The 17,399-nt window shown below is 44.3% G+C and overlaps 1 protein-coding gene across 1 annotated transcript; it reads left to right on the top strand.

Moving 5' to 3' along the window:
- Positions 1-1,073: 1,073 nt before the first annotated feature.
- TNFRSF1A (TNF receptor superfamily member 1A) lies at positions 1,074-16,350 on the top strand. Its single transcript, XM_035540702.2, has 10 exons — positions 1,074-1,276; positions 9,476-9,677; positions 9,960-10,088; positions 10,212-10,355; positions 11,937-12,018; positions 12,344-12,411; positions 12,626-12,748; positions 13,091-13,128; positions 13,990-14,146; positions 14,727-16,350. The coding sequence occupies exons 1-10, from the start codon at positions 1,238-1,240 to the stop codon at positions 15,026-15,028; spliced, it is 1,284 nt and encodes a 427-aa protein (XP_035396595.1). The 5' UTR covers positions 1,074-1,237; the 3' UTR covers positions 15,029-16,350.
- The last annotated feature ends 1,049 nt before the right edge of the window (positions 16,351-17,399 follow it).

Below are 17,399 nucleotides of genomic sequence, written 5' to 3'. Positions count from 1 at the left end.
TGTGGAGATGTTTGGCTTCATCTGAAACAATTCAAGGAAGGCCCAATGTTGATTTTATGCATGTCTGGGGCTTCTGCATGTGAAATGGGAAAGTTCTTCCAAAACAAAGCTTAGTAGCTCAACCGAAAGACCTCTGAGTGCAGTACAGAGATAACTGCAGAAAATGGGAGGACTGTGCTCTGTCACAAACCCTCCCCGTGGCAGACTGTCCCCTGTCCCTGGTAAATGGGTGCAGCAGCTGTCTTGCTCGTGGTCCCTCCTGTTCATGACACCCGTCTCTTGAAGTAGCAATGGCCAACGCTGGTCATCCTCAGCAGGCGAGGGGCAGGAGCAGATATACAAAGAATAAATGTTACCTCAAGAGCAGAAATGGCTCTGCAACACAAGGGCGAGGTTTTAGGGACAGCAAATAAAACAGAGTTCTTTATCATTTAGCCACTTATTCCTCACTGTATACATTATTTTTCATTATATTTAAAACACTACCTTTAGAAACACATATTAAGCAGAGCTTCATCCAGAATACTGCCTACACTGCATCATTACATTACTTCCCACTGCCCCTGCAGCTGCTTCACTGAAATGTACAGGAAGACATATACTTCAAATTAAAAGGTACAGGGCATATACACTCCAAATATGCTACTCTGGGCTGATAAATGCATTTCTTAAAAGTACTTATGTGCTTACAATGTAGTTAAGGGGCAAAGAGTTCCCTTACAGCTGCAGGGTGAAGCTCCACACGAACTTGCACTAAGTAAGGCTGAAACGGCTTTATATCAGGAAATTTTAAGATTACAGCGAGCCTCCTTTTCCGTGTATTTTCCGGCCGTTTCAGTCACACGACACCACCGACCGGTTCAGATTTTTAAGGAACACGCGTGCTGCCAGACGCCCCGGCGGCACGGAGACGCCTCCGCCGCCCACACTGAACTTCGCCTGATCTGCCTTCAGAGCCAAGGCTGCCCCGGGAGCCCCAACAGGGAGCCGAGTCCCGACCGGGAGCCGAGCCCCGGCTGCCCGCCCCCGGGGCCGGCCCGGGGGTCGGGGCGGCCGTGCTGGGGCCGCCCTCCGCCGCCCGTCCTCCTCGCTGCAGCCGAGCGCTGCCTGCGGCAGGAAGCGGGAGCCGGGCCGGGCTCGCTCCGCGCTACTCCGCCCGGGGTTGGGCTGGGCTGGGCTGGGGCCGCTTCTCTGATCGCCGGGACCCTGCCATGGGGACGTAGCGGGCGGCGGAGCCATGCCCGGCGCGGCGCTGCCCCGCAGCTCGCTATGCACGGTAAGGCACGGCGGGGCTCGGCTGCGGGCGGCCCCAGAGCTGAGGGGCGGGTGGGGGCCGGGAGTCCGGTGGGGGGGTCTCCCTGTGCCCCGGGGCCGCGGCCGGTGTCGGGGCTGCCGCTCCTCGGGGCTCCGCTCCTCCCCGCCCGCTTTGGGCTGCCGCTGCCCGGGGGCTCGCCTTGCCCCGGGGGAGCCATTTTCTCCCTCAGGGGGGAAGGCAGCGGGAGGCGCGGGGCGGCGGGGACGGGGCTGGCGCCCGGTGCCGTTTCCGGGATTTATCCTGACTCAGGGAAAACGCCGCTGGATTTACGGGAACGGCCGGCGGTTTTCCCGGAGGCCCTTAACTCCCCACGTACCGAGGGGCTGGCTCTGGCGGCAGGCAGCCCCCAGGCGGCCTCGGGTGCCGGAGCCCGGTGGTGCTGTAGTAACCTCGGGGAGAGGCGACTGGGATCCCGCAAACAGGGATCGGAGGGCTCTGCCCCCACCCCGAGCTTGGGACTGCTCAAACAGCGAGTTCGCGTTTGCTGTTGAGATTTCTTCTAACTTCTCGGCTGTTCGGGGTCGAGGTGGCTGAGCCCTTCTTCGCAATTTCGCGGGAGAAAAGGTTGTTTTTGGAAGAAATCTGAGAGTTTCGTGACTAAGCTGGCTGATGGGGGTGGACGGCCGTGCGGTATCGGGCGTGTGATAGCGACCGGGAGCGTATCGTTTCGTGATAACGCGATGATGCGGGTTTGACTCCGCAAGTGGGTTTGGCTGTCTTTGAGAAGTTGTTCCGTGTGTTTACGCTGAGAGTCTGCCTGTCCTGCAGCTTCTTGCCTTTCTTTATTTAAACGTGATGTCACGGCTTTACGTTATGGTATAGAATTTGCAAGATCAACCTGTTTGCCCCTGAATACCTGAGCTTTCTAGTAACAAACTCTTGCACTTGACTGCTCTAGACTTATAATGCTGGGTAACTCGTTCATTTGCCATCAGACAGTTGAGTTGTCTACCCAATTCAAAAGGTACCTTCTTCCAGAAGTTTTCATTTCTGCTCGTGGAAGCTTTTGGAAACCAGTTACACAACTAGTGCTGGCAAGACAGCGCAACTAAAGCTGTGGACTGGGAGCACTCCGTGCCTTAACCCTGAGTGTGGGTCACTTACATCTTGGGACCTAGACAGGGCATGTGAACTGCTGAAGTGACTTGCATTTAGATTTTAAAGCAGTTAGCAAACCCGAATGAGTGTATTTCTGTCTTCATGATAGTGGTGCACTTATTTTGCTGTAGTTCAGATGCTATATGTGATATTACTGACATTATTCTAAGCAAAACGTGCAAAATCACTGAATTCCTTAATCTTTATGTTGTCCTCAGTTAAATAATATGTTAGAGGAAGAGCACCCTTTAGTAGGATTTCTTTTTCGGGACATTTTTTCCCTGCCTATTTGCATGTGGTCATTTCAAGTTCGTAATTACACCACACACACTCATTCCAGATAGTCCACATCTTTTCCATAAAACCATACTATATTTATTAATGTTACAATTCCTGCTCTGTTGCATGCCCTCTTGTCTTCCATTTACTTTCCATATCCTTCTACATTTGCCCTCATGGCCTTTCTTACTTCCTTGATGCCTCCGTCCTAGTTTTCCAATTCTTTTATGTTTCCTCTGATTCTTCAGAATTTCCTGTAATTTGTTCCTATGCGTTCTCTCTTTCTGCATGTCCTTAACATCATTTCCTTGTCCTCTGTGTTTTCACCCTGCACTTCCAGCTTTTACAGTAGAAAAAAAAATGGCAGCTGTCTTCCCTGAGGCCAGTGTGTTTTCTGCCTCATTTGAAAAATAAGTTTATATATAAGGGCAGTTTCATTTGTTAAAGGCAGTTCAAATTTATGAGGAAAAAAAATAGCCATAAGGGTGCTCCTGACATCAGTTCCTTCTGAAGGTAAGGGGAGGAATTGCAATTGTGAAGCTGGAAGCCATGTTACATAGAAGCTGAAAACCAGGCTACCAAGTTTGTCAGCCAGAATTGTTGGGCCTGGTATTCCTGTTGGCTTTGGTGGCCAGCAGGCCTTTATTGAGGGTTTCATACCATGGCAAGCAAAGAAAAATAAAAACACTTTCCCAGCTTCCAGGGATCTATGGACTGTAGAAATTCCTGAGTCAAAATGGTGTCTTCGTATTTGGGAGCCCTGTGTATGTCTCTCCTTCTGATGGATGTAATGGTCACTTCTGGAGCCCAGGCACATTTTTGGCACCCCAGTGCTGTGTCATGGAGCCCCACACCTCAGCTGCATGTTGACCAAACAACTACCTCACTGTGTTTGGTTTGAACCTGTCCCCTGCATGTTTTGGGTGATGCCAATTAGTTATTTCTTCGGAAAAGAAAGAGGACAGCCATCCCTGTTCATCTTCTCCAGCCACCTTAGTTTATCTTCCCCATGGCATTAATGACGTGGGGGCCCTCTGGATTATTCTATGCTCGGTTGCCTCTTCTACAGACCACTGTTTTTAGCCATTCCTCTTATGGCAGCCATTCTGTACCACTGATAACCCTTGTTACCATTCTCTTTATAATTTATATATCAATTTAAAATGAGTTAATTATGTTTTCAGGACTGGAGACCAATATGGTTATCTGGATTCTAAGTACAAGATCCGTATGGATTTACATGTTGACTTATCAGCGCTCTCTGTTTTGTTCTCCGATCCTTTCCTAATAGTCCGTAGCATCTGATTGCATTTCTGATTGCTTTGTCCAACCAGACTCATTGAATTTTTTATCTGCTTATTAATCAATTTTAATTTCTGTTCTTGATTGCTGTCTACTTCCAGCCAAATGAAGCATGCTGTTATCTTGGCCTGTGCCGATCTGAATTACGTGGTAATTTCAGTTCTCACAAGTAACCAGTATTGTCAGTTTGGATGCCTTCCCCTTGCTTTTTGAGTAATCATTCTTTTTGCATTAGCATTATTATTTGGGGTAAAAAATTATCATTTGGGCTAAATATTGTCATTTTGCTCCCTCTTATCTATTTCTTTAGTCATCACAAGGGGGCCTTGCTTTTGCGTGGGACATAGCAAGGTATTCTGTGTTACAACCTTGGCCTTGCCCCTTGGATAGCCATGAGCTTCCTCTGAATGCCTGGAAACACGGGCCCTTCTCTTGCAGGCTTGGGAACCTGACAGTAGAAAGAGGGTCACAAAGCTACATTTTCCTATTGAAGCAAACAGGAGTAAGTCAGTTCTAATGAATCACGCTCAGTGTGTGGCAGTCACCTGAATCTTAAAGAATCCACCGAGTGAATCACTGACAAGGGGCATGAGAGTGGCTGCAGTGCAGCTCACGCAAGGGCCAAGGGCTGGTGCCCAGCTGCTCTTTCAAAATTAAAGCCTCGGGGAGGGAAGTTTGAAGGGTGAGACCCTGCCGAGCCATCTCCCGGAGCTTGCTCAGACAGTGCTCTGATTTGGAGCTGCATGGCTGCACTCTCAAAGTCAGCCCTGAATGCAGGCAGGCTAACTGCTGGGGTGGCATTTGTGTGCACATGCTGAGGACTCAGGCATTGTGTGCACCACCGTGTCCTTTAATGAAAAGCTAAAAAGTTATGTTCTTATAGTTGTGATCACTTCCACTCTTTACTTTATCTATGCATACTCATATGCTATATGCATGCATTTTATGATGTGAAGTTCGTGGTCTTAATTCACAAACACATTTTTAAGTAAGATTTCTAAGGCTTCCCTTCATAGTAGTGTAAGAGCTATTATCACTCTCCTGGTTTTAGACAAGGCCTACAATGTAGTATTCCACTCTTCAGTCTTCATAAAATGGAGGATTATTTTAATATTAGCTCTTGTATCCTTTTTTTGACGTTTCCAGGTTTTAGTGAGCAATGAGAAAAGCTTCCTGTAAATGTTGCTTTAATATACATTTCTCAATGCTTAAAGGAGAAGTTCTGGTTTCCCGTGCATCTTCATATATCAAACTAAAAAATGCAGCCTTGGAGAGATTTTGGTAATGGATAAATCAACCAAACAACATGAGGATAATCCTGCACCCTGATTTCTTTTCAGTCTCATCACTATTTGCTTCCAAACTTCCAAGCTTGCAAATTTTTATGACTCACCAAAAGGGCTAACCGATGACTGATACGTAGATTACTTGTGCACTGTTGTATAATCCTGTTGAGCTTTAAAGCAAAAGGAAGTTTCATCCCTATTAGAAAGAAGTATATAGCATATATTAATTATTTGAGAAATTCTAATGACTTGCACTGCCTTTTGTTTGCAGGTATTTCATTAGCTTAGAAGTGGAATTTGCAAAATGGAAGTTTGCCTTGAGAGAAACAGTTGAATAAGTTTTTTGGAGGAAAACACTTTATTACACATCCAATATGTTAGATGTGTACAAAAAAGGAGTAAGCCTCCCAATCTCTGGATTTCAGCAGTGCATCTGGATTTATAAAATTGTTTTATTTTGAAATTTTTAGCCTAATGTTTCTGTATTAAGGAGATATAAGCTCTGGATGTTATTAATGTGGGGCTATTTTAAGCACTAGCCTGGTGGTGAGCAATGCTGTCTGAATTGTTTGGGATACTCATACCCAAGTGTTTGCTCCAGCAAGTATTTCATTCCTGCTAGCTCACCCCACCGGTGGCAGGGTCTCAAGGCACCAGTTGTGGGGGCAGGAGTCAGGTCTCACTCGTCTGATCCCCTCCTTCCCATCCAGTTTGCTTTCTCTGAGAGGCGTTTCCCTTTTGCTGACACCTCTGGGCATCCACTGGCTTTCTGGGAGAGGGAAATCTTGTTCCCTACACAACCGTCTCCATCATGACCCTCTCCAAGACCCTCTTGAGGGTCCTCTCTTTCCCACCACACCTTTCTCTTGCATCTTGCTGCATCCTTCACTTTTACCTTTGTTGTTTCTTTCGTCCTTTACTTAGTCTGCATAGATGTTGTCTCTCCTGCAGATCTCTGTGCACAATCTGGTGAGGCAGAAGCAGCAGCAAGGATGGAAATTGTAGCGGTGACAGCAAGTCAAAGAGTATTTTCAGTCTGGAGGTGTTGCAGGGGCTCCTAATTGTGCCTCAGCAGCAAAACATTTGCACGGAAGAGTTCCAGGGCTTATGCGGTATTTTTGACTGTAGCTATCAGCCAGTAAGTGCTTGGAGATGCGAAAAGGAGTGAGGGTTGCCTCACATGTGGTGAGAATTTGGGGATACGTAGCTGTCACCCAGAGGAATGGAGTGGCTTGAGGAAACCGTGCTTGTTTTCATCTGCAATATTTTGTTTATTTCTGCAGCACTTTCAGAAGTGAAGCCTAGAGTTTCTGCTGACTCTTTTTTCTTGGGCAGTCCCCGCTAACTAAAAACATGAATCACCGGTGTGCATGATGTGGTTTGGTGGTTTGAATTATCATTTGGCTTTGGTAATCCAGGCTGCCCATTTTTCTGAGCAGCGCTGGTTTGTGGGTGCTTGTTCTTTCTCCTGGCAAGTGGAGTTGGAGTGGAGTGTTGTAAATTCAATGAAGGAAAATCATTTTGTTTCTGTTGTACAAAACCTCTAAACTCTGCCTTGGTGACCTGCTATCTGTGGCTTGAGGCTTCAGTGCTTGATAATTTCATGTATTTTCTGAACTCTATTAAGTTTATCATGGGTATAAACTAGTGTAACAGCTGAACGGTTTGGGAGCTGCTTAAAATGGTGGTTTTTTTCCTGTGTGAATGTTTTTTCTGAAAGGCCAAGTCATTGGTTGTGAGTCATCTGTGGTCTATGACTCCATTCCTCAGATTTCAATCAGTAATAATGAATGTGCTGATTCTGGTTTGATTACACTTGTAGACACTTTCACTTAATCTAATTAAAAAAAATCAGGAAAGGTGTTTTCAGTTTCTTTTTTTCTGAAGATTTTTCTGACCAATCTTGTATGTGTTTTTGGCTTGATCTTTGATGCTTCCCTCCCTTGTTTATATTACTGGCTTGTTTGACTTTGGGGCCAGCTGCATATATTCTCTTGTTAGAGGATTTATCATTGGCTAGAGAATCTTTTTTTTTTTTCACTGTTATTGTCAGACCATCTGTGTAAATGATCTTTTACCCATTTTCCTGCAGGCAATCAATCTTGTAAGACTGTCAGCTGCTGAAACAAGTTTTTTTCTTTTTTTTTCTTAGTGTTGGAGTGCTTGCATTTATCCTGTGGTCAGCTAATTAAATCTGAAACAATAACTATTTAAATATGTGATTCTTTTTTTTTCTGTTTTTTTCTCCAGTCCACCATTTTAGCATCTGGTATATTGAAAATATCTGTTGCATGACAAAGTGCTCTGAAATTCTTGGAAGAAGTGGGGTTATTGCCTTGTCAGAGTTGCAAAGACCTGTCCTTAAAGTTTTAAATGGCCTTCATGTATGTTACTTTCTCCTACAAGGCTTCAGTTTTGAGAGAGAAACAGGACAGCATGGAGCTGTCATAGCCATCTCATTTTGTGTATCCTTTCTGAAGACTGCAACCACAAAACTGGTATCAGCGTTGCGGTTTACCCTCTTTTGGTTTGCATTTCTTTTGCTATAGTTCTCCTAGTCAAAGAAGCAAAAAGAAAACAGAGCTCTGTAGCTGTGCCTGTACAGCCAGGTATCTTACTGCTTTCAAAAATGCACGTTGGGAAAATGTTGCAGGGAAGTTAGTGCAATAAAACTCAGTGTGAGATTGTATGAGCAGGAGAAGTGATATTTATTTCCAAAAAAAAAAAAAAAAGAGTTGTTTTTTATGCATTCACACTGCCTGATGCATAGACTACATAAGCACACACTCTCCCTGACATACTCAGAAGCACCAACATGTGCATGTCCAGGTGATGTGGCCAGGGTCACTTGTGTGTGATGCAGAGGATGAGGGATGCTGGCTGTCAAGTCTTCACCACGCCACTGGGGTTCTTCATGGCAATGCAAACTAGTTTTTGGACAAGTGCTTCATAGCCTTCAGGAGTCATCAGCTGATATGGGATGGGTCTTCGCTGTAGGATCATGCTGATTTCAAGCTCTGTAAATCTTGGGCCAGATTTTCTTTTTTTTTTTTTCCTTTTTTTTCCCCCTTTTTTTGTTGTTTTTTTAACTTGTCTGAATGCATGTTTGAAGTACATGTCTAGGGTCTGTTTTTCAGCTGGGCCAACAGGCAATGGACTTGTTCATGTGCTGTGCTGCAATCTTGTTAAATCCTCCCGTGCATGGTCTTTTGTCGATGAGTCATCTATGCTGTGGTCTTACCAGAGCGTAGACCTTTTGGCCGTGACATTAACAGCACATTTCTCAATCTTACTGCTGGGAATGGTGTCCAGGGAATGGTGTTGTTCATTACCAATACAGGTTGTTCTTTTAACTCTTTGCTTTGCTGTTGTTCCGTGTACACACGCTTACAGTCATAATGCAGTCACACCAATCTCAATATTTCTGTTAAAATTCTTGACAACAATCGTTCAAAATTAAAAATGGTAAGAAAATCTTAAAGGAGTAAAATACCCAAAACGTTTACAGCTTTGTGGCAGACTGTTCGGGCTGAATGCTAACAGTGTCAGTTTAAAAGGAAAAGTGTGTTTGTTGGGGAGAAGTTGAAAACCTAACTTTCCCACTTCTCTAGGGCAGGCTTGCTCAAAAAAAGTTTTGGAAGCCTGTCTGTACTTCATATTGCTGTGAGATCATCCTGTGCCTTTTTATTCCAAACTTGCCATCTGGTTTATTTATTCAGTAGAACTGCAAGTACTGGATGCGTTCTTCTCTCTGGAACAGTTTCTGGATGGACTGACTTACTGTGTTCCTTAATGAAACATTCCTTTGCTCTTGAGTAACTCTCTTGCAAGCTGCAGCATTTTCAAGGCATTCCATCTTTAGATTGAACATCACAAATAGTATTTGCTCTATATACAAACAGCTTATCATTGTCTGGCATATTGGCTATTGTGTGGCATATTAACAACACTGGTGACAGGCATGGCATTGGTGGTTTTTTTTTTTTTTTTTCCCTAAATAATCTCCCTCTCTTGCACTTTCGTCAGGTGGAGGTCCTGATATCTGAATTGGTCAAGTCAGTTGAAAGCACTTTTACAGTAATCCTGAATCATAAGTGCTAAAGTCAGCTGCGCAGCCTGTCAGGGAATATGAGGCTTTCTAACCCTGTTTTTTTTCTTCCCCTCTCTTCCTCATCCTCTCCCTCTGTATTTACAGGTAATCTTAACGTTTGTCTGTATGTTGATGGAGGAATCTGTAGAAATTGCTCCAGTGCCATATACACTGCAAGCCCGCCGGGTCGCTTTGAATAGAAGAGATCCCTTCAATCCCTTGAGGAGGGAAAAGAGAGAGGTGCACTGTCAACTTGGACAATACCTACATCCCAGAGAGACTCACTGCTGCATGAGGTGCCATGCAGGTACATTACTGTAGAATAAGTACATTAATAGTGACCTTTGCCTCAGAGGCATTCCTCTGTGCTGCTCTCTCAAACTCTGTCCTACAGCTACGTCCGAACTCCCTTTCCTTGGTAGAAATTCTTACTGTCTCTTCTCTTCCTCTGTCAGACTCTGTGCTGGTGAGAGGAAAAGTCCTACCCTGTCAGCTCCAGGATTTCTCTGAGGACCCAGTGACTCCCAGCCTCCCTAAGACAGCACATTTGTCTTCCTGTCAGATCTCTGCTAAGTGATTTTCGTTGCAGGTACCTACAAGGCAAAAGACTGTGAACGGCCTGACCAGGCACCTGTCTGTCTTCCATGTGCTAATGGCACATTCACAGCTGTTGACAACACCATGTCTAAATGCTTCCAGTGTACACAGTGTCGTACAGGTGAGTTGCAGCATTTTTTTTTTGTGTGTGTGGGTAGGTTAGGGGCTAGTAATACCTGTCATTGTAATGGTGGTCTCAGCTGAAGGTGAGGTTGGAATAGTCACTTTTTTTTTCTTTCATCAGACTTGCAGCAGATAGTAGAGACCCCATGCACCCCAAAGCAAGATACTGTATGTGGCTGTCGGAAGAATCAATATCAGATTGGCCAGTCTGATCTCTTCTACTGTAGGAACTGCAGCTTGTGCCCCAATGGGATTATTGCGAACTGTGAGTATGGCACGGGTACGGCTCAAGTACAGATACACCTATAGGCAGCTGCCACTAGGATAGACATCTGCAGCCCTCTCCTTGCTTTCTGACACTGCACTGCCTTTCCCTGAAGTGAACTTAGTTTTGGAACAACTCTTTGTTTTGCCTGCCTGCTTTCCCCAGGAAGACTGCTTTTTTACGTGTTTTGGCATCAATCCCTGTTTTCTGTCACAGATTCTACCTTCTTTTTGTCCTTGAATGTTTTCTTGTCTTGGCTGTCATGAGATGTTTGCTACTTAATTTCAGTAGCTCTGCCTGCCTTGCATGTATTGAAGCAAGGTCTTAATGTTCTGGTGGAGATTTCCCCTTTGCCTTCCTTATTTTGCGTTTCTTTAGGCTGTTTCTCCTGATGCTTATTGCATTTTCCTTACCAACCGCTCTAGGCACTGTGCGTATAAAGGCTGAAAATGCCAGTGTACAGTGCAGTGTTTTAAAGTAATGCTGAAGTGTACCCAGTGGCATTTTATCACCAACGCTGTGATGTGGGTCTGGTGCAGATGTCTGGGAGAGCTACCCATGTTAGGTGTCGCAAGTTGTCTCAACTGCAGTCAGGATCAGAAACCTTAACCCAGCCCCAGGATGCTTGCCACCCTCCAATTTGTGCTGAAGTCCAGTTCTGCTCATGTCTCTTGAATGCTCCTTAGGTTGTTGTCCTGAAGCTATCCCCTCTTCCTTGTGAATTCAGTATTTCCTGTCTCCTTCAACATCTCTTACCCTGCCTAGTGTGAGTTTTATTGTCTCCCTGGTGAATGCATTCCCTCTGGCATTCAGTGATCTTTGTCAGTTTCCCATGCTTACACCTATCCTCAAGGGTCATCATCTTGCACTGCCTTTGAGCAATTTCCTTCCCTCCTGTCTGATGTAGAACTATTTCAGTTCTGTCACTCGCTTGCCACAAAATGTATACTGCTTATTCTAGTGTCTTTTCCCTCCCTTCATTTAACTTTGTCCTTCTTTCACTACTCCTTCACTTGCCTCCTTCCCACATCTTTTTTCAGTGTCCATGCTGTGACTTGCTTAAAAGCAATAGCTTGCTCATTTCTTACGCTTAGAGCACAGCAGATCGTAAGAGTGGGTATGTCTGTCCCATGGCTTGAAGTGATTTCTCCCTGCCCCAAACGGACTTCCTCACCAGTCCCAGCTGCTCGGGGACCACATCTTCCTCATTTTTGCCTAACTAATGCGATTTCCGCTTCCTGTCATGCTTGAACTAGAGTGACTTTTCCCCCTTTTTTACTGGAACTATCCGTATCCATCAGGCCAGTCTCAGCTGCACTGTGATTTTATTCCCTTTCTCAACCTCTACAGAGGTCTCTGACCTACCAGGACAGCAATACGCTCACCTTTGTTTTTATTTATTTATTTTTGTCCTCCCCCAACCCCATCCTCAAAAATAGACTGAATATTCTTTCTCTTCTCCAATAGCAATTCTCCAGGCTCTAAGAAGAATAATCTCCCACCCATCTCAGAATGATTTTTTTCCCTTTTTGTTTTCTTCTCTGTCCACATTATGGCAATGGTTTCTTCTTTTCTCTGCAGGTTCAAAGAACAGAAACACGATTTGCAGGTGTAAGCCTATGTTCTTCCTGTCACTTGATAACATTTGCAAGCCTTGCAACAGGTGAGCTTTTTTTCTCCTCTATATGAGCCTCCACTGAGTAGGAGAGAGAGCAGATGCAAGTCCCACTGTGGGGAGGGAATTTTTCTAAAGGTTTTGTCCATCTCGATTTGACAAGATTCTGGCTTTCTGGGGCAATTGGTGGTGTCCTCCACTCTGGCCCTCTCCATGGTAGGCATCATGGTGAACCACTGAGGACCTGTAGTCACTAGGCACACTGAATTGCTCTGCTTTGCAGGCTCATCTTGATTTGTCTGTTATTTAGGGTTGATGCAAATGGCTGGTGTCTCATTTCATGCATGCTCATATCTCTGATTTGCTCTTTCAGCTGCTCTGGAGAAGAATGCTTGCAATGTCACAGCCCAGTGACTACCTCACCAAATTCATCTGGGCTGAGTGAGTACTGGGGGAACTGGGAGATGGTGGAATCTTTCCAGTGTGGGTTTTTGTGCTGTTGACACCTTCTGTCAACCCGTTACTTTTTCTCCTCTTTCAAATCATTATTCTTTTTCTCATTGGCATTTGCATGTGCTCACTTACTATTCTTTCTCCAGTGTTTAACTCCTCCTTTCTTGGTCTCTCATTCATTTGCCCTCTTCTTTTTGTCCAGATGGGAGCCTTGTCCTTGGCATCATTGTTGCAATATTTGGAGTTATCTCTGTCCTCTACATTGTAAATAAAATAGTGAAACTGGTTCAGGAAAATGGGATAGCCTCTTCTTTCTACTCCTGTGGTGAGTACAGCAGCATCTGCTGTGATACTAATTGTGATGGACATCACTCTGCTGTGTGAATGTATGTGTACACACACGTGTGAGGGAAACAGTGGGATCCCATTACTCTGCCTTGCTGCAAGGCCAGAGGAATGTGAAAACTCAACAGGCAAGATTGTTGATGTAGTTCTTACAACTCTGCTTCTGTGCTGTGACTGGAAGTGCATGTGAGCTCGTTGCTGGGAGATGGGCATTTTGCTATAAGACCTTTTGAGGTCAGGATCGTGAGTAGCTGCTTTCCTGTTTTCTCTGGGAAGAGAGGAAGTGAAAATTACTTCTGCTTTCTTTCTTTTTTCTTTCAAGTTTCTTCACTGCATACGAGCAAGGAGCCAGTATCTGAGGTGAGCAAGATGATGTTTATAAGAGCTTCCCTTCCTTTTTCAACCATGTTAACCTGGGATCCAGAGTAATGTTGTTCCCCATGGGCTGTTTTCAGGCCTTGTATTTTCAAGTAATCTCAGTAACAGGGTTGTTTAATTCAAAAGTTTTTCATTCTAGAGGGTGGATCCATTAACATTTTACCCCCTCTCTGCTAGGGGATGCTTTTCAAACTTCTGGCTCTGTGTTCATTTTTTTTCAGAGGCATTGTTTTTTGCAACAGTTGATCCTTAATCCCTTTTTCTCTCTATATGCCCTAAGTTGAGAGAATTGAAGTAATTTTGTTTTGCTTTAGATCTTGAACCCAGAAGCCCCTGAGTACTGCTTTACAATGTTTCCTCAGGTCCACTGTTGTTCCCCAATTAAGAGGGCCCAAGCAATAGTCCAGGTAGGGTTTCCCACAGCCTTACAAAGAAGGTTGATGGGAAGAGTGTCCTGTGGAACTTGTAGAATGGTGGTGATTTGGGGTCCCAGGCTTACTTGATTTTTGAAAAAAAAAAAAAAAAAAAAAAATTTCTTCCAGACTACCATTTCTGTGATTGAAAAAAAAAACAAAAACAAAAACAAACAAACAAAAAAACAAAAACAAAAAACAAACAACCCCCCTCCCACTACCAACAAAAAACAACAACCAACAAAACAAAAAATCTCCTTGGGAAATAAATGGTTAGTACCTTCTGCTCAAACGAGACATATTGGAAGAATTAAAACCTCATCACCTGCTCCCTACCTATCTTTGCTACATTTTTGTATATAAAGCTAGTGATTCCTTGCAGGAGATGGGTGCTGTGGGTGATTCTGGACTAACACAATGTCTCTTTCAGGTTGAGGTTAAAAGGAGTGCAATTTCTATCCTTCCTGAGGCCCAGAAGGAAACAGAATTGTTAGTGAATGCAATGCCACCATCTGCACCTCTGCCACAAAGTTCACATGAGCTACCAGACTGTGTCAGACCTGCGAGGAAGACGCAGCTACCAGACAGTAAGTGAAACTCCCCCATCCCTCCCTAGGCAAACCAGGACTTGATTATGCAGATGTGGCTGGGAGGATGTATGAAACCTTACCAGGTGTGCATGACCTGCATGCATACTTCATGCATGGCACAATACAAATAAACACACCCAGAACCTGCGAGTCTGTATATGTTAAACGTCAATGCAAGGCTTTCCTGTTGCCTTTTTTTGCTACCAGCAAAATGGATCCTCATAGGTGCTGTCATGGTGTCAGTCTTAATACCTCTGGAATGGTGACACAGTTTTTTTTGTTTTTTTTTTTTTTTTGGAGGGTGGGGGGGTAGGATTGTGTGGCAGCAAAGCCCTGAATATATATGCTTAACTCTGCTCATAACCTTATACAACTGCATATGGAAGTATCACATTGTTTTTTGAGGGATAAGAGTGAGTCTGGACATCGCGTGAGTCTGTGTGACTACCCTGTAGAAGACCTGAACAGGAGGGGGCAATGCACAGTTCCAAGGCACCATCTAGTCTTTCAATGACTGACGTTCCCCTTGAGGCTGCAAAATCCTGGTTCTCACACTTAATTTCTCCTCTTCTCCCAGATCCTGCTATTCTCTACACCGTGGTGGATCACGTACCGCCATCTCGGTGGAAAGAGTTTGTGAGGCGTCTGGGTCTGAGTGACTATGATCTAGAGCGAATTGAGTTGGAACATCGGCGTTTACGAGATGCCCAATATGAAATGCTCAGACTGTGGAAACTTCAGATGGGCTATGCTGCAACTGTGGAGCATATCAGCTGTGTTCTCAACCAGATGGAGCTGAGTGGCTGCAGTGAAGCTATTCAGGAGGCTTTGCTAAACCAGAACTCTCCTCAACCTTGCAGCCTCCACAGCCATCTTTGATCTATTTCTGCTTTAGTTCCCCTTGCTGTGACTGTTGAGAGAGGATCACATCTCCCTTCCTTTCCTGTCTCCCCTTTCCTACGCCTCCCTATCTTTCTAACCCTCCTTAAATGGGTTTGTTGGAGACAGCAGCAGATTATGCTGGAGGAAGGCCAAGGTTTCTTTGCAACCATCGACTTAGTTCAACGCCTTTTCAACCAAGAGAGACCTCTGCAAGAACTCCTTTCCCAAAGAGGGAAAGCACCTCATAAAGGAAGTGGCGTGCGGACTCTGACCAAGGTGAAAACAGGAGCTCAGAGTGACTTGATAGCTCAGCTACTCTACAGGCAAGTTGTTGCTGAAACAGGAGCTTCACCCAGCATACAGCAGGCTAACTTGGAGGGTGACTTGGTTGAGCTGGCTATTCAAATGCTAAAATACTTGCTCTCTTCTTGCAGATCTATTTTTCTGCAATATCAGACAGTTAAACTGGCTCACATTGCAGCCATTTGATTGTGAAATCTGACTCAAGGGAAGTTGTGGGAGGACGTGCCTATTTCTGGGAGCAGGAGTGGACTGCACCCTTTTGGTATCAGCTGGTTAACAAAGTGATGTACCTTCAGCCCTCTCACTGTGGCAGAAGTTGCAGAGATTCAGAAGCAGTGGCTCAGTGTGAAACCGGATGACATTATCCTTTCCACACCTCCCATTGCCCTCTGGTGCAAGAGGAATACAGATTCTGAGCCTGGGGGTCGGATGAAATGGTTGGTGCTTTTTCTAGTGTTTCTTCTGCATGTAGAAACCATATAAAACAGCATTAACAAAACACCTGCCTGTGTGTTTGTCCTAGTGCAGAGTGGAAAAGAATGCATGTGTCTGTATGGATGAGGAGGTACCTATGTACCTGGTAGTATGGGTGCCTCTGCAAATCTGTGCTTCCACACAGGTCAGTAGGCTTGTCTGCTTGCTTTTTTCTCTCTGAATGATTTGCTGAATCTGACCTAACTGCAAATGGGACTGTGTATGTGTACATATATATATATATATATATATATATATATAAAAATAGATATTTTAGCAGCTGTTCAATAAATTCACACTACTTCCTGGATTCCATTCTGTGAGCACTGCTTGGGTACCATCTTGAGGCTCTTGATATTGCTTTCTCATGGGTATTATTACCCTGGGTGAAGTTGAAGTAGCAAAAAGCAATTGGCCTGCATCAGGTGCAGGTTGTCCACATATTTGTGAATGTGGATTTTTTTAATCTCTTGTCCTTTGACTAGACAGAAGCTTTCCATTGTAAATACACTAAGTGTTCCAAATTAAAATTTGTATTTTTATCTCTGCCTCCGTTCTGCTTTTGTCCATGTGAACTTCACTTCTTTGGCTTGTGGGTGGGAGCAGAGAGTGGGAAATGACTTCTAGAAGGGGTAGGAGTAGGTTGCACCTGAGTTGGAATGTTGCTCTGCTGAAAAAGTTTGTTTTAAAAAAAATAAGTTACAGTCTTTTGAATATAGAGCTTAGCTGCCTTCAAGTCACAGGAAGCCCTGAGGGCAGGAAGTGGGACTGAAAGCAAATCCAGCTGCAGGTCTTCTAAAACGTTCAAGTCAAATGGGATGCCACCATATTTAAAGTGAATTTTAAAACAATAGGAAGGAGTCATGTTGATAAGTATTTGGATTTTTAAAGAGGAAAGGATCTATAAATGAAATAATAATCAATTATACTTTAATATTACTCTTGCAGAGGCATGTTTTTATCTGATGAACATTAAGACAGTAAGTTCCTCCTGTATCAGTGAGAAAACTTGAAACTTGGAAGTGAAATGTGTCCAAACTGACAACAGGCACTGACAAAGCCAGGAACTGGAGTAGGTTTTAATTCCCAGTTTCAGGCTTTGTTTTGCTATTTTTTTTTTAATCAAATGAGACGGTACGAAGCTCATTATAATCCACTTTTATCTTTCTTTCACAATTTGTGCTCGACAAACATAGCAGTATAATAATAACTAGAAGTACAGGCTCTTGATATTATAGAAGTGAAACTGGGCAACTCAGAAAGCTTTTTCCTGGAGTGCTATCTAAGGCTTTTTCCCCCCCCACATCAAACTGCGCTTAAAACCCAGGTACTTCGGAGTTCAGTGTGCCAGGTAGGCTAACGTCGTTAGGCTTTCCATGCCCCAAATTCAGTACATAAACAGTAATTCACGATGGTGAGAAGCTTCAGAAGACTTTGAAGGTGTTCTCAGTGTAATAAAGTCATTTTGGCACATCATGGGTGCAGCTGCGAAAAGAGAAGCCTGGAAGGCAGCCTTAAGGAAAAAGGGAATTCGACCTGTTTAGGTGTATATTATTTTATTTGTCACTATTTTATTTTTCACTGAACATCT

Source organism: Cygnus atratus, chromosome 1, assembly GCF_013377495.2.
Source record: "Cygnus atratus isolate AKBS03 ecotype Queensland, Australia chromosome 1, CAtr_DNAZoo_HiC_assembly, whole genome shotgun sequence".
Classification (NCBI taxonomy): domain Eukaryota; kingdom Metazoa; phylum Chordata; class Aves; order Anseriformes; family Anatidae; genus Cygnus; species Cygnus atratus.
The sequence above is the reverse complement of the archived record's forward strand: the minus strand, read 5'-3'. Positions and strand labels throughout refer to the sequence as shown.

What these genes read in the sequence shown, in the direction of transcription:
- TNFRSF1A (XM_035540702.2), top strand. Translation starts at nt 1,238, where the DNA reads ATGCCCGGCGCGGCGCTGCCCCGCAGCTCGCTATGCACG. An exon ending in CAATGGGATTATTGCGAACT is followed by an intron (nt 10,356 to 11,936) that starts GTGAGTATGGCA and finishes TTTTCTCTGCAG; the next exon opens with GTTCAAAGAACAGAAACACG. An exon ending in ATTTGCAAGCCTTGCAACAG is followed by an intron (nt 12,019 to 12,343) that starts GTGAGCTTTTTT and finishes TTGCTCTTTCAG; the next exon opens with CTGCTCTGGAGAAGAATGCT.